Genomic DNA, 21,420 nt, shown 5'->3' on the forward strand with positions numbered 1-21,420 from the left:
ATTTAAGATTTTTATTTATGATGTAATTACTGCTGTCCACTTATAAAAAGACAATAAACTAGTACACTATTAATAAAAGCAATAAAGATGAGACGGTGAGCTACGAACAAGCACAATTTTCACGTTTTCATTAGACTTTGTGGGACGACCCGACCCACAGGAAGAGTTTCACGGCTGGGATTGCCACCTTTTCGTCCTCGTCGAAGTTAAAACGCGGTAAAGATCATAGGTAAATGATTAAAAAAGAGAAATAAAGCACGTGCATCTCAAGTTAAGGGACCGCAGCAGATTATTTTGTCCATTGACGATGATGACTGATGAGTCCCATTTCCACGTTGAAGTTAAATTAAATTAATACGGCTGTTGTGGTTGAGCGCTTCATTCCCTTCGTCTCCATTTCTTCCGTATCCGATCTCTATCTCTCTCTGTCTCTCTACTTTCTACTCTCAGCCCTCTTCTTGATTAATGCTGAGGATGCTTTCCACGGTTTCAATTTGGAGCCCTCTGAAGCTAAATCAAAAGAACACTGATCATGATCGCAAGATAAACAAGAAAAGATCGTCACTGATCAGCTCCCACAACCTCCAACTCTCGTCAACCGCCGTTGGCTTGAGGATACTAACAGCTGCTGATACCACTTTGCCCACCGATCATTCCAATGTTGTCCTCAACTCTGCCCTCAGACTTGTTAAACCCATTTTTCGCATGACTGCTGCTAACCAATCTTCCCACTCATCCCCTACCACCCTTTCTCCTCAGTCTTCTTACTGCTATCTCGGCTCCTGCTTCCTATGCAACAAGACTCTACGTCTTGATAAAGATGTCTACATGTATAGGTAAGAACATTGAACCAGACGAACCTTTTGATAGATACACTCGTACCTAGTACCATGCGATTTAGAGTCAGCGGTAAGTGTAGTATTTCTCTAATTTTTACTTGGCTCCCCCCCCCCCCCCCAACAAAAACAACACCAAAAAGACAATAACCTTATGGATGTCACGCCAAATTTTTAGCAACTCATTCTCAATTAATGTTTGAACTTAAAGTTAAAGCACAACTTTTCCACCTCCTTAGGTGTAATTTATCTTCTTCTTTTTTTTTTTGGAAGGGGGGGGGGGGGTTTGGTTGGACAAATCGTGTGCTCGAGCTACAAATATTACGATGGTTTCTTGAATTCTGATGACCTATAATTGACTGATATGTCGGTTGCGTACGTCTTTCATGCAGAGGGGATCAAGGATTTTGCAGTGTAGAGTGCAGGAGCAGGCAAATGTATCTGGATGAAATCAGAGAAGTAGAAAGTTCCACTAAACGGACATTGGCATCTTTGCGGCGTACTTGTCGGGACAGTAACTGGTGCGAGGGCGAGACCAGAACCGTCCTAGAGGAATTCCGGCGCGAGAGAGACGGCCAGGCAATGCCACGCCAAAAGGGTCAAAGGGTAGCCCCTATATTTACACTCTCATAGCTAGCTAGAGAGTAGAAACTTCATAAAAAGTATTTATTCAGGCCACTTGAAACTTGCTACTTCCTTTGCCAGGTCCGGCAGAGAAACTTACAGAGTACTACTCAATAATTAATTTGGATAATGTACAGGTAGGTCAAAATAGAAGAATCAGGAATGGGCTGTTTAGTGTTTGGGATTACGCTGATTGATCATGTAGACGCCCTTTACAGCTTTAATTTAGTGCTTCGCGACTATGGCGGCAGAGAGGCGGCAAAGAGATTATCCAAACGAGCGTAATGTACTTGTGCGTCTCTTTGCGCAGAAATGGTGTCGATCTGGGCCCCTGGTACTCCGTTCTATTTAATTATTATGCTTGCTACTCAAATATTTTCGTTCAGGCCAGCAGAGGCAGACGCCAAATAGAATATAGGTGTCCCAGCTAGCATCGCAGCTAGATTCATATGCTTGATATGAAGTAGATACTTGAATCAAATAAACACGAAACCACGGAAATTTTAGTCACCCCTAGTTGGCCACGAGGCAATGCATACAAATGTCCTCTGGAATCCGTACGTTAAAACTTTGTCACGTGTGTAGCACAGTGCATCCATTTTGTCCGAAGGAGAGTTCTTTCCCTCCGGTTAGATACCAAGTGTAAATTAATCAAAACTACTCAACTCTGGTTTGCAAGTAGCTCGGTCGAAGGGTCAATTTGACTTCGATTAACACCAAATTTGAATCGAGTTTGACCTATTGATAATGCAATCTACTCGAGTTTGAGTATAAAAAAAGCCAAAACTGGAGTACTTGGCATAGTGTATTTGTAATATATATTTTAAATATTTATTATAAATTTATAAAATTTACTAAAAAATAAAGCTTGAAAACTCGATTGAGTTATATTTTGCGTAACTAGAATAAGACAGAATAAGTTTGACATTGTATTAGAGTTCAACTTTGAAAAAATTCGACGGAATCGAACTCAAGATCAAATATTTTTACTCGAGTAGAATTTACGTGGGTATTATTCGAGTTTGACTAGACAGCCCAACCCTACTTGATACAAACTAATTTAAGGGTCGACCAAAAAAAAAAAAAAAGTAATTTGAGTCGGCAACAATTGGTGGCTGTCAGTTTTATATTTTGGAGCATCTATTATTTAAAAAATGGGGGCTGTGGGGTGTTCTAAATTCTAAGGGAAGGTGAGGCCTCGATTGCCCTAGGGGGAAAGGTGAAAAATGGCATAGAAAGGTTGACAATAACTAATAAGTGTTTCATGGAAATTATATGATAGGTACGAAATGGTCATCTGCGACGGATTGAAAGGTTAAAGGGGTTAATTCTGATGCAATTGAAAGAATGAGGGGGCAAAGCGTAAAAGGCGAAGTTGGAGATACTTTTCCAGGTATTAGACACAGACAGAGGCACCCGCGGTGTCTTTCCCCCGCTTGAATTGCTCCAGGAAAGATGACAACCAAAAAAAGGGAAATGGAAGATTTTAAACGACTAGGTGGTCACCGCAACGACGTCGTCTTACTTGACGATGTAATGTTGCACAAGATTACTTGACGGTAGCCTGCGAGAGCGATGTGTTATACACCATGAAAACATCATTCAAAGTTTTTTTTTTTTCAAAAGGGGGCCATGACTATGAGGGAAAGAAAAAGGAAAAAGAGGACAAAAGACAAAAAGAGCAAGCGCAAGAGATTCTTTTAAAAATTCCCGATTTTCTGGGCACTCGCAAATACGAGAAGGTCCTTTAATCGTAAGAAACGGATAAATGAAAGAGGGATCAAATGCCCCTTTTTGTCATCATAAATCACACTTTTATTTCTGCATTTCTGTACTTCAAAATTGACGAATGTTGGTGCAGAAAATAATAAATGTGGGAAAGGATTTGTGAAATCTGTAAAGGAGGACGACTTGAATTCATAGTGGGCAGAGGGAGCGTGAGCGCGTGGAGGATGGTTTTTGGGAACTTGTCAATTTACCATTACTCCATCACCAGAGCAGGAGACTAGCTTTTTTTTTTTTTTTTTTTTGACTTGGAATCGTGGGGTGGGTTCAACTTTTTATTATACTTGCAAGTTGAAACGCGATTCTTCTGAATTTATCTTCCTAGTACAGCTGCTAGTATTATAAAACTAGTTGCAGCATTAGTTTTCCTTTTTTAACGAAAACACTTGAGAACTTTTTTTTTTTTTCCGATTGTTTTTATAGTTTTAATTTTCTCTTCTGTTTTTGCCTTTTTTTTTGGTGATGTTGTTGATTTAAGCGGTGGAGATTCTTTAAACAAACGATTTAGTATTTATTTCCTTTTTGCTTGGTTTTCAATTTTTCCTTTTTATCGCATCTGCTATCTTCTAAGGAGGAGGAGGGAGTAATAGTGTAGAGTATTATAGTAGTAGTAATTCTCGATTCTCTGTTGGTGTGGGCTTTGATTTTTATACAGCTTCCTTGGGTCTAGGTTCTCTATTCTTTACTATTCACAATCTACTCCCTTTTTTTGTTTTCTGTTTATTCTGCTACGAATTTGACAAGCTCCAAATCTTCCATCCTTCCTCCGTTTCCTGCCCGCTGCTGTTCCATCTCATTGGAATTTTTCTCCGTTTAATCGGTCAGTTTCGCTTGGTTCACCCATCTAAAATCGATTGTGAGTATTCCTGTTTGGATTCCATTCCGTTTTTCCCTTTACCTGTCTTCCCTGTTTAGGGTTTTTTGCGTTGATTGATTAGGGATCTTCAAATTTCTGTTTTCCGATGCTGCTAGGCCGCCAAGCAACGCCTCTGCCCTAGAGCCCTTCAAGTCCCTTGCCACCGACTACAACATCTCTCCACTATTCACCACCGCTATAAAGGCTACCTTGCCCCTTTTACTGGTCAAGTATGTTTACCTCTCTATTTCCGACTCCATCTGGTTCCATACTTTTTGGGATTTCTTTCTTTCTTCCTTTTTTTTTTTTTTTGACGATTTCTGGATGCAAGTCGTTGTTTCTGGGTGTCATAAAGACCAGTTTTTTTAATCCTGAATTTGTTGGATTATAATGCTGCCCCTTTTTATTTGGAAAAAAGTTTATTGCGTGTGAGTGGGCTGCTTCACCTTTTACTAGTTCAGTATGTTTTGTCAAGTTTAGTACATCTGGCTGCTTGGTTAGCTTTTGGGTTTTGGAGATTTGTTGATGAATTTGATGAACAAACAAAATGTAATAATTCCCTGCGTTTTGTAGAATGTGCGAGAGAAGATAGTTCAGTACGAGCAAGGAGCAGAAGCTGCTCTCAGTTGCCTGCTGTTAGATGGTAGGAACGAGTGCTGTCCCCATGTTTCACGTCCCAGGAGCTCCAAAATACACTTGCAATCTTCTTGCCGTCTTATGCGGGAGGACCACTGACAATGAACAAAAGCAAGAAGCCACAATTCAGAAAACAAAATATCCATTTCCAGATCTTCTATCTTCTGGACGTTTAGAGGTTAATATAGATCTTTACTGATCCTCACAGTTGCTAAGTTAAAACCTGCCTACTAATCTGTGGATTTTGTGATTTATTTGGTCAATGTAGGTACAAACTTTGAAAAATCCAACTGTTGACGAGTTTCGCAAGGTTGTGGATTCATGGCAGCCTAATATTTTGTACTTGCAAGGAGAACAGTTTGCTAACAATGAAGTTGGTTCACTAGTATGGGGAGGTGTTGACTTGAACACTGCAGAAGCCATCACTGGGCTTTTTGGTTCTATGTTGCCGACCACTGTAGGTGGCATTTCTTTTATCTTATGGTGCTTCTGGCCTTTTCTTGTGCATCATCTTGCCTTCTTTTGGCAACTGTCTTCTGAGTTCGATATGTTCATATTCATTTTTGTATTAGATTGCTACAAATTATATGCCAGTTTATTTTTCTGTATAATTGGGTTTGATGCTTGATTTATCTAACACTATTAGGTGTGGTTTCATTTTTAAACACTATTGTACCTGCTTTGCAGTAATTTTGTTAGCTTATTCTTTGGGTGTACCTGCAGTGGTTTCTTTGGGAATCCACGAAATGACAAATTTAATTTATCGCAATGTGCTTGATTCGTAAATTTGTTTTCGTTTTGCTTTTTCTGCTGGAATTTTGTTTTGTTAGGTGGAAGGAACTTTCTTTTCTGGTTTCTAGAAGGAAATCTAAAGATGTTTATGACTCAGAGGTTAGGTGACTCAACAAACAAAAAGAGTAGGGAATTTACACCAGTTGAGGACATGGAATGGTCTTTCAGGAGGAGAGGTGTATCAGGAATGCCTAAAACTAGTTTCTTTTGTTGTAGCACTACTATGAAGAACTAATTACCAGGAATGGGTTTGATGAGAAAAGAAAGAAATGGACTTCAATTTCAGCATTGCCGCTCTGAAATCAGTGGCAGGGGTGTGCGGATTGCTTTTGGTATTTTTCAAGTCCAATGTTTAGGTTAGCAAGAGGGTCGTGCAAGAGGTCTTAGCTAAACTTTAAAGAGGCAGCATTTCTCTGCAGTTATGAATGCATAGAAAATCCTCTTTGTTAATCTCTTTTCACATACTTATTGGGCCACACACCAATGCAATTTTAGCAAGGACTTGAGGAATGGATTATTTGTTTAACCACTGAATTATATAATCGAGCTACTGGACATCAAATTTGATTATAATTTCACATTTGATTTCATGTTCACAAAAATAGTGTACAGTTGGAGTTGACAATCCTTTTGATTACACATTCCTTGTTCACCGTGTTGGAATTGCATGGCAGCATGATATCATGGACCTTAGGTTTTTCTCCACCCAACTATTCATTGTTATTCATTTGCATGTGCCATGTTCCATCTACTTTCTTTTATGTTAAGAAATTCCATTCTCTGTAGTTTGGTAATATTATTTGATATGAGTAAGCTGTCACTTTCGATCTTATTCCCATTTAAATGCTTATGAAGGTTTATTTGGAGGTCCCAAATGGAGAAAAGTTGGCTGACGCTCTTTACTCCAAGGTAAAATGAAAGGTCCCCCCCGCCCCTGGCGGCGGCCGCCTCAAAATCTTTTTACAATGATGTTTGCATTGTGTGTTTTCATTGTTTGAGTATTCTTCAGGGTATCCCATATGTAATCTATTGGAAGCACGTGTTTTCCTGCTATGCAGCATGCCATTTTCGTCATGCATTGTTTTCGGTGGTCCAGAGGTACTATTATTTACTAGTTGAAACTGCCTTGAGTTCTTCTTCATCTTTTTGTTGCAAGTTGTGCCTGAATATACTATTTAATTTGAATGCAAAAGTTGTTGACTTCTGTTGCTTGATTTTGCAATTTCATTTTGTTAAAAAAGGGTGTAGTTTGATGCTTCGTTTTCTCCTATATTCAAATAAATTGGTGTGGTTTCTTGTGCAAGGCATATGACATGATTTTATCCATTGTTTCTGCTAGTGGGATACAGTTACTAGTATACATGGGGTGTAAAAAATTGGTAGAATTGTGAGAGGATTTTATATTAGTGAGTTCTCCTGCTACATTTTACTGTTACCCAATTTACTTATCTTCATAGTAAAGATTGCAAGCATATGATATTGTTAGAGTATGTTTTCTTATCAATCAACAAGGTAAAGTGTTCGATTATGATCTGGTTGTTTAAAGTTTAAATGCATGGAAACAACTTCTCTGCTACTGAAAATAGGCTAAATATACACATCTGTTTGCATACAAGTGCTGCACGAATAATTTGCTTTTTCTACCATGATTTTTCGTCTTTAAAAGAACATTTTTGAGATTCAACGCTAAGAGTTTGTCCAACTTGCCTAACTATGTATTTAGTGTTCTGTACTACTAGAAAACTAGGAAAATTACAACTTACCAAGCAATAGTACTTCAGTAGTTGTTCTGTACTGTTAAGTAGTAATAAATAGAACTTTTGTTCTTTTTTTGTGTTTATGGGTTTAAGTTTCTTAGATTTGAAGGACATGCTTATCTTCAGTGCCTAGATGAATCTGGGAAAGTATATTGAAAACCAAGTTTGTGTGAACTTTTCTTTTTTAATTGCAGCTCATCTTGTCATAGCTGGGACGCTTTCCAACTTGCACATGCTTCCTTTAGGCTTTATTGTGTCCAGAACAACCTTGTTCTCCCTGATAACAGCCAGAAAATGACTGTTAAGCTGGGTCCTCATCTTCTTGGGGAGCCTCCAAAAATCAATGTGCCCCCACCCGAGGCAGTTACTGGCGAAGATGAAGAAAGTTCTAGTTCTCTTCCTGCAATAAAAATATATGATGATGATATAAACTTGAGGTTTCTTGTCTGTGGAGATGCATGTTCTTTGGTAATTGTCTCAAGTTTGGTTTCTCATTTAGCGACAGAGGAACATACATATGTACTTCATATGTTACTTATGGTTTTTCTTTTGTAGGATGCAACAATATTGGGATCTCTGGAGGATGGTTTAAATGCCCTGTTAAATATTGAAGTGAGTCCAAGCATTCAACTATCCATAACTCTTCTTCATTTGACGTTGCTTGTGGTGTCAATTTCACGTAGACACCATCTCTTTTCCTAGCCCTTCCTTTGTATTGTTTCTTTGGGACTTCTTTTAAGTTCAATTTTACTACTCCCTCCAAGAGAGCATTTTTTGAATTGTTTGCCGACAACTTCATGTCGTCAGCAGCCTATGCCATACTTTTCTTTTCCCTCTTATTTTGGGTTTTTCATGATCTAGAAGACAATATTTACTCCACATTCTTTCTACCTCTGGTGCCGTTAATTGGCTATTTAATGTTGCTGTGACATGATTGGACTCAGTTTCTTCATTTTTCTGCTGTTTCAGATGCGTGGCAGCAAACTTCATAACCGGGTTAGGTAAGGCTTAAAGCCTTTTCTGTGATATGCCATGTTCTTAGTGGCTACTCCCCCGCTGCCCTCCCCCTCCCCTCTTTTAAGGGGAACAAAACAAAATATGAGCTTGGTGAAAAACCTTGTTACTTTTTCATTTTGGTAGCAAGTTTGCACTTTGTTATATCTCATCAAATTTCAGAAAAGATCCAGGGGCATCGCAATTATAAAAAGTCGTGTATCCAAATCATGTGAACAGTTATCTTCATATGGGTGCAGACCTCATGGATTAAAGCTGATTGTGGAATTTTTGTGGTATGCTGTTGTCATTTCTTTTTGTTTTGTGTGGTGCAGTGCACTTCCTCCACCACTTCAGGCGGGGGCATTTTCTCGTGGAGTTGTGACAATGCGATGTGACATTTCTACCAGTAGTTCTGCTCACATCTCACTTCTCGTGTCTGGTAGTGCAGAGACATGCTTTGATGACCAGGTATTTGTGTTTGTACTTAAGAATAAAGTTGTAGCACACATTCTAGGACTGTAGGTTTGCTTTTACTGCTTTTAAACCTGTAAATCATCGTTCTCCTTATCTCAGCTGTTGGAGAATCATATAAAGAGTGAAGTCATTGACAAAAATCAGTTGGTTCATGCACTTCCAACTGGCGAGGAAAATAAACAGCCTCTATCAGAACCTCGGAGATCTGTCTCAATAGCTTGTGGGGCTTCTGTTTTTGAAGCTTGCATGAAGGTTCCAACATGGGCATCACAGGTTCTTCTCCCCTGTCTGTGTGCAATGTGTTAGCCTCTCTTTCTCTCTCTCTCTCTATGTTATAAAGGGTTATCTTAGCATATATATCTCTTTGAACAATCCGCTGCTAGCCATGTGCCCTTAACTAGAACAGAGTTCTATTGCTTCTTAATTTTGAGATTCAGTAAAATCTGATGGCAAATTGTGCTTGCATTTTCAGGTTTTGAGGCAACTTGCACCTGATGTTTCATATCGTAGTTTAGTTGCACTTGGTATTGCCAGCATCCAGGGATTAGCGGTTGCTTCATTTGAGAGTGATGATGCAGAACGTCTCCTTTTTTTCAGTACAAGGCAGGGAAAAGATGGCAGTTTTAACAGTCTTACTATCAGCAATCTACCAACCTGGTTAAGGTCACCAGCACCTAGTAGAAAAAGACTGGAAACATCCCAAGCAACAAATGGTAACTCTAGCAATGGTTTGGCCACTGGAGTTGGTACAGCTGCAAAAAAGGAGTACTTGGAGGATAAGAAATCTGTAGTGAAGAATGGGGTTTCTGTTCCTCTGGTACCTTCTAGACAAAAACTTAAAGTTGCAGCTTTGAGACCTATCCCTCACATTCGTCACCAAAAAATGCTTCCCTTCTCTGGAATTCCAGAGGTGGAGGGACATGAAGGTACCCAGGTGAAGCCTAACTTGCCTCCTGTTGCTCCCACAAAGCATAGTGGTGTCGGTGTAACTCCTGTATCCAACCGGAAATCAGTGTCAAGTTCATATCAAGCTAAGCAAATCATTTCATTAAATCCCCTTCCCTTGAAAAAACATGGTTGTGGGAGAAGCCCTATACATGTGTGCTCTGAGGTAAGTAGTTTTCTTCTGTAACTTTTACGGGACAAACAAAATCCTTATGTGTATTTTATCCAGCTTATCTCACTTGGTGTTTGGGTCTTGTTGTATCCTCTAAGGATACTGGTTTACTTTTCCCTAATAATTTTGTTTTAGTGTGTAGAAACCTGACCTATTCAGAGTCTGATTTTTCTTGCATTTCTTGGTGATCGTTGTCTGTTTCTCCCCCTCTTAGGATAGCTGAAAAGATTTTGATTAATATTAACAGAGTATAATGTGCAAGCTATGTTATTTGGAGATTCATTTGTATGTTTACTATGCTAGTATACAATTTTCTGGTGATACTGTAGAGCCACTTTATATACCTTTTTTTTAAATTAGATATTATGAAAATGTTTCTCTTGAACAATTTGAATCTTGGGGGGGGGGGGGGGGGGGGTATTTGTTATCCCTTTTGCATCCTTTTCTTGTTTCTCCTTAGGGGATACTGCTGCTCGTGTTTATGGCTCATGTAACTACGTTCTCTTCTTGGACATCGTTTCATTTTTAGCTTGAGAAACAATTCTGTGAGGTTTAAGGCTTGATGTATGGATTTATTATCATGCTGGTCTTGTTTGTTGATTTGTCTTGTTTGTTGATTTGTGCTGATTCTTATCTGTTGCAGGAGGAGTTTCTAAAAGATGTGATGCAATTTCTCATACTTCGTGGCCATACTCGTCTCATTCCTCAAGGTGGGCTCGCTGAGTTTCCTGATGCTATACTCAACGCCAAACGTCTTGATCTATTTAACTTGTACAGGGAGGTGAGTTTTCTTTTTTAGTGATTGATGGCCAAGTCATTACAAATCTCATCATAAACCATAGTACAGCTGCCGTATCTTTTATGCTTTCTTAGTGGCAAGACAATTTATTCAGCATTAAAATCCTTAATCAGGTGGTTTCCAGAGGTGGTTTTCATGTTGGCAATGGCATCAACTGGAAAGGTCAAGTTTTCTCAAAGATGCGCAATCACACCATAACTAACAGAATGACAGTATGCTCTCTGAATTCCCTTTCTTATGTGTTAGGGTTCTTATATCCCAAATGTTATTTTTTAATAATTCAATAAGTACTTAAGAGCTCTGGTTTTCTTAAATGCAAATTTTGCTCCACTAGACATTGATTTCACATGCTCTGTATATCAGGCTCTCTCTTAAATTTCAGTTTACTCCTATCCCAAGTCTTTTGAGTATTTAAACTTCATCTTCGGTCCTTCAGGATGCCATGCTCAATCAAACTAACGTGTTCAGTTTGGGGCAGGGTCTTTAAGACTGCATTATATTCATCCTTCCAGTTTTTTGGCAACTGTCTAGTTGGGACCTAGCATGAATGTTATGAAGATGTTCGCTATTTAATTATTTCTGACACTGTTCAATTCTGAATGTCCTGGTCTGCTGGCTATTAAACATGCTTTTGCATAATTCCAGGGCGTTGGAAATACATTAAAAAGGCACTATGAAACTTATCTTTTGGAGTATGAATTGGCTCATGATGATGTGGATGGAGAGTGCTGCTTGTTATGCCACAGGTTGCGTTGTACAATTTTCTACTAAGTCAAATTTGAGAAGCCTTGTGAACTAATAATTCTAACACTTGATGCATAAAAATGTTCCAGTAGCGCTGCTGGAGATTGGGTTAACTGCGGCGTTTGTGGTGAATGGGCTCATTTTGGCTGTGATAGAAGGCAGGGACTTGGTGCTTTCAAGGTGCTCCGCTAAATCTATTTAACTTCTTGATTGTGAACATATTTCTGGAATTTGTGCAGACAAGTATTAGTTGATTTTGTGTTTTTTTTTTTTTTTTTTTTTACTTTGCAGGACTATGCAAAAACAGATGGACTAGAATACATATGTCCGCAATGCAGCGTGTCAACTTTTAAGAAGAAGATGCAGAAAACTGTGAATGGATATTGAATGGATGTTCTTAAGAAACCTGTATTTTGCTTATTGGCTTCTTCCTGTCCCTACTTGCTTTGTTATCAATTCATCAAGAGTAGATTTTTGTCTCTCCCTCAAACAGGAGAAAGTTTCTTAGCTCTACCATTAGATTTGTGTTGATAGTTAATTTAGTAGTTGCAGGAGTTCTGGTCTGTATAACTAGGGGGGGGGAGGGGGGGCAAACTTGCTGCTCAATGTGTGTAGGCAAAGGGAATACTGGAGCGAAGACGGCAATTGAAGGAAGAAAACTTGAAGAGCAGAGAACACTATGGGTGGAATTGGACTTGGTGATGAGAAGAACAGTTTGCCCGGGTGGTTCCATCGGTGATAGGATATTCTCTCCCTTCAGGAAAGAAAGGGGATGTATACGGAGTGAAGATTAGGTAAGCGGCGTTCTGGCATGGCCCAGTTTTTCGAACATAAGCCCCTTTTTGGCGAAGGGTTTTGTAAAATATGATACATCTCATCTTTTTTTTACTACTACCTATAAGGCAGCCAGTTAGCGGCTGTAGCTCTAGTGAAAGTATTTTTGCCGATTCACGTGCAATTTGGCTTCCACTATCAACCTTCTTTTTCTTGGTTTTCATAAATTTTGCTGGCATGTCGCGCCAATTAGACTTATGCCTCTTCATTTGTAGTAATAGCGTGTTGCTTTGACGTGCATCACGTTAGTTACCATGCAAAAGCACCATCCAATTTCTCCACTTCAGAACAAGAAGGGGCAAATGCAGTGGATGCTACTCAACTGATGGAGGACGAGCAGGTTCAGGTCCAAGAGACCCCCTGTCGCATTCGGCCAACGTCGCTTCAATCATTGAACTCGATCCAAGGCTTTAAATTGGTAACTTAGCAGTCCAAGGTTGTCAAATTTATCTCCACCCCAAAAACCAAAAAAAAAAAAAAAAAGGAGACATATGGTAGTGTAGTTCTGCTTGCTTATTAGGAACAAATCGTAATGGTGGCCGCCCATGGTTTTATGCCCCCTTGCGGAGCGGAGTTCCTGTTTATTGGATTTTTAGATGATGCGTTCAAACGGCAGCAAATTAATTTGCCAAAAACACAGCCCTATAGCTCATTAGCTTGGGGGCATTAGGAAACTCCATAAACAAGAAGGGGAAACTTTGCAAGAAAAGGAAACATTAGGTTGGGGACTCTGGGAACTCTAAACAAGAATGAGAAACTTTGTAGGACAAGGAAACAGAATCTCATCGTCTCTCTCTCTCTCTCCCCCCTCCCCCTCATCTAAACCACCGCTAAAACCCTACGCACATAAACCTCCCAGACACATTTATGTGCTCAAAGCAGAATTCAAGACACTTGTCTCAATGGCGAGAAGGAAAAAAAGCAAGTCTTTGCGACCCGTTAACTCTGATATGGAAGTTGACAACAACGAGCGAGAAAACAAAGAACATGGATGGTCATGGGAGAAAGAATTCCAATCAAAGGAAGAAGAAGATTATTTTTCCATCAGTTTCTTTGATGACCATGATGATGGGCAATATTCTTGGCACACAGGAGGAGGACATAGATATTATCGTCAGAAAGCAATCTCTTACTCAAGAATCACAATGCTTCGAGAACATGAAATTGATGATGATGACGACGATGCTTCTCCCAAAGCCCCTGATGTCAAGCAGAAAGGTACCATTACCATGCGTAAAGTTACAATTTTTCCCTTCCATTATCAGTCCACGAATTTTATTCATGGGGTTTTCCATATGATAAGTTAGTTACTACGTACTAAAACTTTTTTCTTTGTTATTGTTTTTAAAAATACAAATTAAAAAAAAAAAAAAAAAAACCACATATCAGGAATCTGCACTTCTTATCCGCTAAAGCTAAAGCCTCGTTTTTCTGCTCCGTTCAATATCTGGACATCACGCACGGAGAAAGGAGAGTCTTCTTGGTCTGAGTGCGCGCTTTGCGGTGACGATAAACCCACTGGAGAGATGCAACGAAGCTCTGACTGCGGACACCTGTTCTGCGAGGATTGCATGAGGGTTTACGTCGGAGGAAAGATTCAAGAATATACAAATATTAACAAGAAGATCAAGTGCCCGAAGGAAAATTGCAATAAACAGTTGGGAATTCAACAATTTCGCCAATACATCCCGGATGAAGTCTACGATCGAATTGTTGAAGCACGACGAGAGAGCAATGTCCTCGCAAGCCCAGAAATCATGAAATGTCCTCTGTTGTTCTGCTCTGCTAAATTCGTGGATGATAACAGGGGCTTCAAGATCAAAGCTTGCCCGGGATGTTGGGGAATCTTCTGCGTGGAATGTGGGGTTAAGTGGCACATGGGCAAGTCTTGCGAGGAGTATCAGGCTGAGGTTCGGGCGGACGCTATAGCTCAGGCTCGTGCTGGGTTTGATGCTGTGGCTCATGATCTCATGCAGTATAGCTCCCTAATTCGTGAACATCTCTCCCTGCCAGCTATCTTTTTCTTTAGATAAACCCCGGTTAACCCTGCTGCTGACCAAATTCGATTCATGGGTGAAGTCGAAGATCACAAATAATGATGGGTAGATAGATTTCCTGAATTTTAAGGCTTACGAAGGGGTTAGATTCCCTCGTTTGTCTAGTAGATTTCATCTACTTTTGACTTTTGTTCGTTCGTTATTATGGATCGTAGACCTAGCAAATAGAGATACTGATGATTCGATTTATGGGTTCCATTAAAATTCTTTTTTTTTTTTTTTTATTCAGCGTCTGGGATTGTTGACCGCTGCATGTTGTTGGTTCGTGGGTATATTAGAGGGTTTGAGTTGAGGGCTTTGGTATACAATTCTACATCTTTTCTTGAGAATCCCGAATCTATGGAGGAACCGGTCTTGTTTGGATTGCGAGTTGTTGGCAGAAATTAAAAAAAAAAAAAAAAATCCACACGTTTCCATCACTTTATACGCATCAGAGCACTCACCACTTTTCTGTCCGTTCGAGAGATGTTTGTGTGATGGTACGTGTCTAATCATCTTCTTGTTATGTTGACCACACTAACAATACTACTGGGAGCACAGGACATAGGGCCCGATGGTTCGTGTTCAAATCATATAAGTGATTGATTAATGAAAGTTCAACAATCTAACATCCCTTAGTTTTAGTGTGGTTATTTAAGTTATCACATTTGTTACTGAGTCTTCGTGTCCGCGTTTGTTGCATTATTTCCAACCACGCTTCATGTTTATTTAAATGGTCGGATTTGTGTTAGATAAGAGTAATATTGAGTCATTAGTTGATGGTAAAAGACTAGGTCATGTTGATCATAGTTGAGCTTTAAATCGAGTTAAGGATAAGTTTTAGTTGGATGAATTCTGGTCATGTTAGATTTCTAAGTCATATAAAAGCCATAATAACCTTAGTTATACATTTGTAAGTTAGGCAGGACATGAATAAGAATTTTGTTAAGAAATTTTTAAAATTTCTTTCTTGTGAGAAAAAGTTCTTTTGGCTTGTGAAAGCCGTTTTTGAATATCTTAGAGTTGGCGTAAGATGTTTCATCAACTTATCAATCAAGTATTTACCTTAATTATAGCGATTTCTAAGTGATCCAATCGTTCTATCCGTTTTGATTTTTCTTAAGCGATCCAAGATAGATTAAAGACTTTCATCCCCAAAAATAGATCTTAATATAGGTCCAGATCTTACGATTCACGTTCTTGATTCGTTTTGACGTATTGAAAATGAGATTAATGCGACGGCGGTTTTCCAGTTTTAGTCGGTCAAAACGAGACAACAGGGAGACGCTGGATCGGGAGCTGCACTGCATTTTTACATGCTTATCTCTGCTATTTTTATGTAAATAGCTAAATTAATGAATGATTTGTCTGCCGCTCCCAAGTTCCTCTTCTTGTTTTTTGACTCCAAAATCCCTATGGGATCAGAGAGTAAAGGAGTTGTACTTTATCTAAACAAAGGGAGTTCTTTAGCTTCCAACGAGCAATTTTTCCTTTTTTTTTTTTTTTTTTTCTTCCAATAATCTTGGGATCACTTTGCCTGAATTGATGATAAGACCAGCAACTCCTCCGTGGAAGTCGAACCCTGAACTAGATCTGATTAAGGCGACTAAATTTTGACTCCTAGTTTCTACTTTGGTAGAATTAAAATAGTCCGGACAGAGAATTGAAAATTGAGCTTATTACTTATGAAATTAATGAAGACATGATGAGTGGCAACGATACATTGGCTTATTTACACAACTACAAACTTCCATGTTGCATTCATTGATTATTTTTTACGCATTGGCTTATTAGGACGGTACAGGTAGAGTCTTATTAGTACTTCATACATTTACAGTAGCAGAGTTGATATTGCGATGTGTTTACTCAAAGCAGACAAGTTTCGCGCCGCCCTCATTCATCCGTTAATGTTAAAATTGCAATACACATAATTGACACTTTGGTAGATGATTAACTGTCATAATTGACACTTTTGTGATCAGATTATAGTCTAAATAGTCCCGATGGAAAATGATTTTCTAAGTCAGGCATAGAATGGAATGGTGGTGGCAATGACATTTGACTGTGTGTATACTAAAAGTGCAGTGCTTAAAGATAGATATGATGGGAACTGAAATGGTTTTGGTTTCTGCAAAAGATGTTGGAAAGGGGCCAAACTAATCGACGGTGCTGCTCCTGGTCATGCCTTCCGATCGAGGCCAGTTGTGGATCATCATCATTGGCAATTTGGAAGCGACGATATGGTGACGGTGCTGCTCCTGGTCATGCCTTCCGATCGAGGCCAGTTGTGGATCATCATCATTGGCAATTTGGAAGCGACGATATGGTGGGCAGTGGCACTGGGGCCAATGCTGCTGGCTGCTTCTACTCCGATTAATGCGTCCTGCAATCGCCAATCAATCTTCTTGCTGCTGCTGCTTCTCTCTCCCTCAACTGGGACCCCACCACTCCCATCTAAAACTTCCAACGGTGAAAAATGCGAAGTCAGTCACTTCAGTTTGAGACGAATTTATTACCGGATGAGGATGAGGATGAGGGAGCAGGGGGTGCATGGCATGCAGGCAAGGAAGCCAGCTACCAGTATCCGTGTCACTGGGTGGGCCATTAACAGAAAGGGGTTTCATTGTTTTACTGTGCCTCGACGCGTTATCTAATTAAGCCCATAATGGCGAGGCTGATCAGTCATCAAAATCATGAATGAGTTGAGTTCCGGCAGGAGAGCTAATCAGCCTGTCGTAAAATTTCTACTGTCCGGTGGGAGTATCAAAAGCATATTAATTCTTTGTCAGTTCCCGGTCATGGACAAGTTTTTGGTTTGGCTCTAGCGGCCAAGCACTTTTATATATATACTGCTGTATTTGACTACTGTGATGGACAGATCAGAGAGAGACGCAGACATAAAAATGGACTGCGAACAAAGGCACCAAAGGTATGGTTGCTCTTTACTGATTATTAAATTATTAGTTCCCAAAAACAGTGTAGTAGTGTAGTCGTTGCTGATGCCAACTTATTTCTTCTGCTTGCTTCAAAATTCAAAGAAAAGTAGCAAAAAGCAGGCATGGGATGATGGGATGGGCCTCTCTTGCCACTTTAAAAAGTCTACAATCAAAGGTTAAAACGCCAACTTTTCTACTTTCATGCTTGCCAACCACTTGTTTTGACATTTTTAATTTCCTTCACCGTTTTTTTTTATTGGGTTGGATGCATCTCTGTAAAATTTTACAGGAACCAATGAGTTTGTTTGGACAAGTCAAATTTGGTTTGCAAAATTTGTTTTCACAAATTCCAATCACCTTTTTATCTCACATACATCACATCATAAAAAGTGCTACAGTAAATATCTCAAATAAATCATCCAAATAAACTCTTATCCAAACAAGTCTGTTTGGATTGTGAATTATTAGAGATATTTTTACTGTAGCACTTTTTGTGATGTGATGTATGTGAGATAAAAAGGTAATTGGGAAAGTAAATAGGTGTATTGGAAATTGTAATGATGATGTAAGCAAATAAATTTTGAGAAATAAAGCTCAATCCAAACAAAGCCAATCTTTTACGCACTAGGAGTAATGTTGGCATGTCATTCTAAATACATGTTTCTATTGCAAATGTCAAATTTTATATGTATATATATCATGCATTCAACTGTGATGATACGATATACTCTTCTTGAAATATTTATAAATTTTAAAAGTATGAAAATCATTGAGTGGCGTCTTTTAATTTTGAAGCCCAGGTGCACATCATTAATTAAAGAGAAATTCGCAAGTCATACTTGTACCATATTATTGTGATTTAGAATGCTCCTTCCTTTACTGTAAAGTCCAACAAGTTTGTGCACGGACAATAGCAGTGCTCCTGCATCTACTGTATGTAATTATTATGATGGTGCTCCACTTCTGTACGTGTATCATTTCTTTAATCTCATATAATTGTCATCATTTTTAGAAGCTTTTGCTAAACCCTAGACATGCAAAGTTATGCCACCTAAGTGACCCGAAAATACTACAGCTGTTTTCCACCTTTCTTCGCTTTTGTCCTTTTTTTTTCCCCCTTTCAGGATTATACAGAGTAGCGTGTGTCTTCCTTCAAAAACAACAACATAACATATTATTAGTATCAATAATATACTCTTACCGCAAAATTTGCACTTCGCTTTGCTATCCCTTCTTTAAATGACCCCTGTCTTATTATTATTATCTTAATCTGCGATCCCTCGAGATTTTACCGGCCTTGCTTTTGAGTCTTTCTGCAAATTATTTCGCATTCAAGTCAATATAATTTCAGGCAATACAGGCTAATTGCTTAGATTATAGGTTAAAAAAAAATATCCGTCAAATACACCTCTGACACGAGTTTGTTCTTGTTCTATACGTGTCGTGCTGAATCAGCAGCACGGCACTAAAATTAAATTTCGCAGAAGTCAAAAAATTGTCAGTGGGTTCAGCGTTGTGTCAGTCGAAGCCGTGCACAGTCAGCACGGCTCCGACTGACGCAGAAGCATTGCTGTCAGTTTTGTGTCAGTCGGAGCCGTGCACACAACACTGAACGCATTGACGGTTTTTTGACTTCTGTGAAATTTAATTTCGGTACCGTGCTCAGTGTATAGAATAAGAACAAACTCGTGTCAGAAGTACATTTGAAGGATATATATATATATTTTTTTACCTATAATCTAAGCAATTAGCCGGCAATACATATAGTTTTCATCCATTGGAATCACAATATTTTCGAACTATGAAAAAAAATCTAGAATAGTGTATTATTTGAAATATTATTTAAAATACGTGTTGTGTTGTTTGAACTTTGAATAGTATATTATTTAGAATATGATGCAAGCGAAATATTATACTTTCTTTCTTTCTTCTAGTCTAGTCTAGTCTAGTTAGGGACTAAAGCACTGAAAGATTCTTTTGTCGCAGCTCAACTCCACCATGCCATCAAATACTGGTATGAGGTGATCTCAACGACCAACATGTACTACTAGTAGTTACAGTTTCATTAGAATCAAGGACATATTATATTGTGAATCTCAAGTCTCCTATTATATTCTCCTATTAATTAATATAATAAATACTACTCCTTTATTTAAACACTCCTAACTAAGCTGAGCAAGAGCTACTGGATCGCGCGTAGGCAGGCAGGCATGTCCTGACGTCCATCCGTCGTTTTTTTCCTTTCCTTCTTTCTTTTCTCAATTACAAAATAACAAATAAAATACACGCGTCTGAGGAACGTGGAATACGTGTTGTTGGGCAAACAGGCACCTTCTAGTCGTCATAAAATCGTCAAAAAAAGTTGAGAAGACGAGCCCCCCGACACCATTGAAACGTCTATGCCCCACCCACCCCACCAACTAGCATTTTTTTTTTAAATAAATAATTCCCCCTCGTGAGTCGTGACTACTGATTTAATACGCTGATTAGCCTTTAATACTTACAGTAAAAGACAAAATGACGGGCATTTTGATTCGGAAATATATTAACTAAATTAAAGTCTGTGTTTACACAAAAGATCTTGTCACAATAATTGTTCAGGGTGATATGAAAGAATTTTGTTTGGATTGTAGTTTACTTGTCAATATTTTATTTGCTTGCGCCATCAAAATATTTTTTTAATTAATTTTTTATTTCACGCATATCATATTAATAAAAGTGTTATAATATTTTTTTCAAAAAAAATTATCCCAAATAATCTATTGTCCGAACACGCTATTGTCTGAGACCTCAAATCCTATGATATTTCTGAATTTACAATTACAAAATGGTTCGGAGACACCAGGATAACGAGTTATGGTGATCCAATTTAGCATCAAAAGCATTCGCTCGAATGTGTCGAGGAAAAATTTTGGGATTATTTCCAATCACTTTGGGTTGTCACTCTTCGGAGAAAAATTTTGCAAACATTTATTTTCTCTTTGCACATTTTTGAATTATTTTTTTAATGTCACATATATCACAACGCTACAATATATTTTTACATAAAAACTCTGAAATGTTGCAATGCATATGGAGCTTCAAATTCCCAAAAGTTCTTCCAAAAATGCATTCCAACAAACTTATTACTCTACAGCTGGTTCTTTTTAATTTCTAGCTAAACTATAAAAGTTGTACCAAAAAAGCAGAGCCTAATAAACTTGTTGAAGATTTATTTTGTTGTTTTCCCCTTGGCAGTTATTAGGGAAAAAAAAAAAGATACATCATACATGTAATTATGTAAGTGCAAATTGTAACAATAGATCCGGTGACGCATAAAAATCAGGTGCAGGCTGTAAAGTAACTAATGTAGAAATTATTGCTGGGCATGGACTTAAATGGACGCCTGTCCAGACCATTTGTGGTACGGTAGTAGTAGTAGTATTTTACAATGGTGGAGTATTTTTACCATTCGATAGCCCGGGCAACTTTTGATCGCTTTAAATATATTTCGCCGTTTCATAAAAAAAAAATAAAATAAAAATTGTAGAAAAGGACCGTGACCCAGTGTGTTGTTGACCGCATTGTCGTGCCACGTCTTTTACCAACTGTAAAAAAATAGAGCGCGTAGCGTTTTCAAAAGAAAAAAAAAATTTTGTTTTTTTTAAATGGCAATTGTGGACTGGCTCGAGTAATAGTCACCATGGAACAGCAAATTCTATGCCCAGGGCCAGGACGTTTTAACTTTCGGCTCCAAAAGGTGGAAAAATTTCACCTGCCATGGTAAGTAAACCCACGCCAACAGCACAGGGGGGAAGTGGAAGCATTTGATGGAGAGCATGCGTGTGGTGGTGCTGTAGTACATCAACCTGCATTTTGCACCATGGAAGTGTGTTGTTATTGATGGGTCGGTCAACAATCATCCCCCAAAATAAATAGTATATTATTATTATTGTGAAAAACATTTCTTTTTACCACAAAAAAAAGAACCGATGCACAAGGTCGTAACTACTCGACTTGAGAGTCAATTTCACCAAAAATAGAATACTCAGCGAGGGCAAAATAAGAAGGCCTGTTTGGATTGCATTTTTCGTCATTTTTCATGAAAAAATTACTGTAGCGATTTGATGTATGCGAGGGAAGAAGATAATAGAAAAATGTGATCACGGAAAACGACATAATTTTCTAACAAAAAATACAATCCAAACAGGACCGAAGC

At 38.6% G+C, this 21,420-nt stretch overlaps 3 protein-coding genes across 6 annotated transcripts; all 3 read left to right on the forward strand.

Annotated features, from left to right (window-relative positions):
* The first annotated feature begins 397 nt into the window (after nt 1-397).
* LOC140004870 (uncharacterized) lies at nt 398-1,902 on the forward strand. Its single transcript, XM_072045024.1, has 3 exons — nt 398-836; nt 1,229-1,442; nt 1,598-1,902. Exons 1-3 carry the CDS (start codon nt 466-468, stop codon nt 1,655-1,657), a joined length of 645 nt encoding a protein of 214 aa, XP_071901125.1. The 5' UTR covers nt 398-465; the 3' UTR covers nt 1,658-1,902.
* A 1,169-nt stretch (nt 1,903-3,071) lies between these two features.
* Nucleotides 3,072-12,385, forward strand: LOC113739546 (AT-rich interactive domain-containing protein 4-like). 4 transcript variants are annotated; one of them, XM_027266781.2, is made up of 17 exons: nt 3,092-4,101; nt 4,184-4,331; nt 4,675-4,915; nt 5,006-5,194; nt 6,385-6,438; nt 6,539-6,627; nt 7,481-7,754; nt 7,842-7,898; nt 8,256-8,287; nt 8,615-8,750; nt 8,856-9,029; nt 9,229-9,867; nt 10,517-10,654; nt 10,786-10,884; nt 11,318-11,418; nt 11,506-11,596; nt 11,708-12,385. In XM_027266781.2, exons 3-17 carry the CDS (start codon nt 4,742-4,744, stop codon nt 11,801-11,803), a joined length of 2,343 nt encoding a protein of 780 aa, XP_027122582.1. In that variant the 5' UTR covers nt 3,092-4,101; nt 4,184-4,331; nt 4,675-4,741; the 3' UTR covers nt 11,804-12,385. The 4 variants fall into 4 exon arrangements, with proteins under 4 accessions (XP_071901282.1, XP_027122582.1, XP_027122581.1 ...); XM_027266780.2 differs by having other exon boundaries at nt 3,230-4,101; nt 4,218-4,331; XM_072045181.1 differs by lacking the exon at nt 4,184-4,331 and having other exon boundaries at nt 3,072-3,213.
* A 128-nt stretch (nt 12,386-12,513) lies between these two features.
* Nucleotides 12,514-14,496, forward strand: LOC113738450 (uncharacterized). Its single transcript, XM_027265655.2, has 2 exons — nt 12,514-13,468; nt 13,640-14,496. Exons 1-2 carry the CDS (start codon nt 13,000-13,002, stop codon nt 14,281-14,283), a joined length of 1,113 nt encoding a protein of 370 aa, XP_027121456.1. The 5' UTR covers nt 12,514-12,999; the 3' UTR covers nt 14,284-14,496.
* Nucleotides 14,497-21,420: the final 6,924 nt, after the last annotated feature.

The sequence above is a fragment of the Coffea arabica genome, chromosome 4c (genome assembly GCF_036785885.1).
Source record: "Coffea arabica cultivar ET-39 chromosome 4c, Coffea Arabica ET-39 HiFi, whole genome shotgun sequence".
In the NCBI taxonomy this organism is placed as follows: domain Eukaryota; kingdom Viridiplantae; phylum Streptophyta; class Magnoliopsida; order Gentianales; family Rubiaceae; genus Coffea; species Coffea arabica.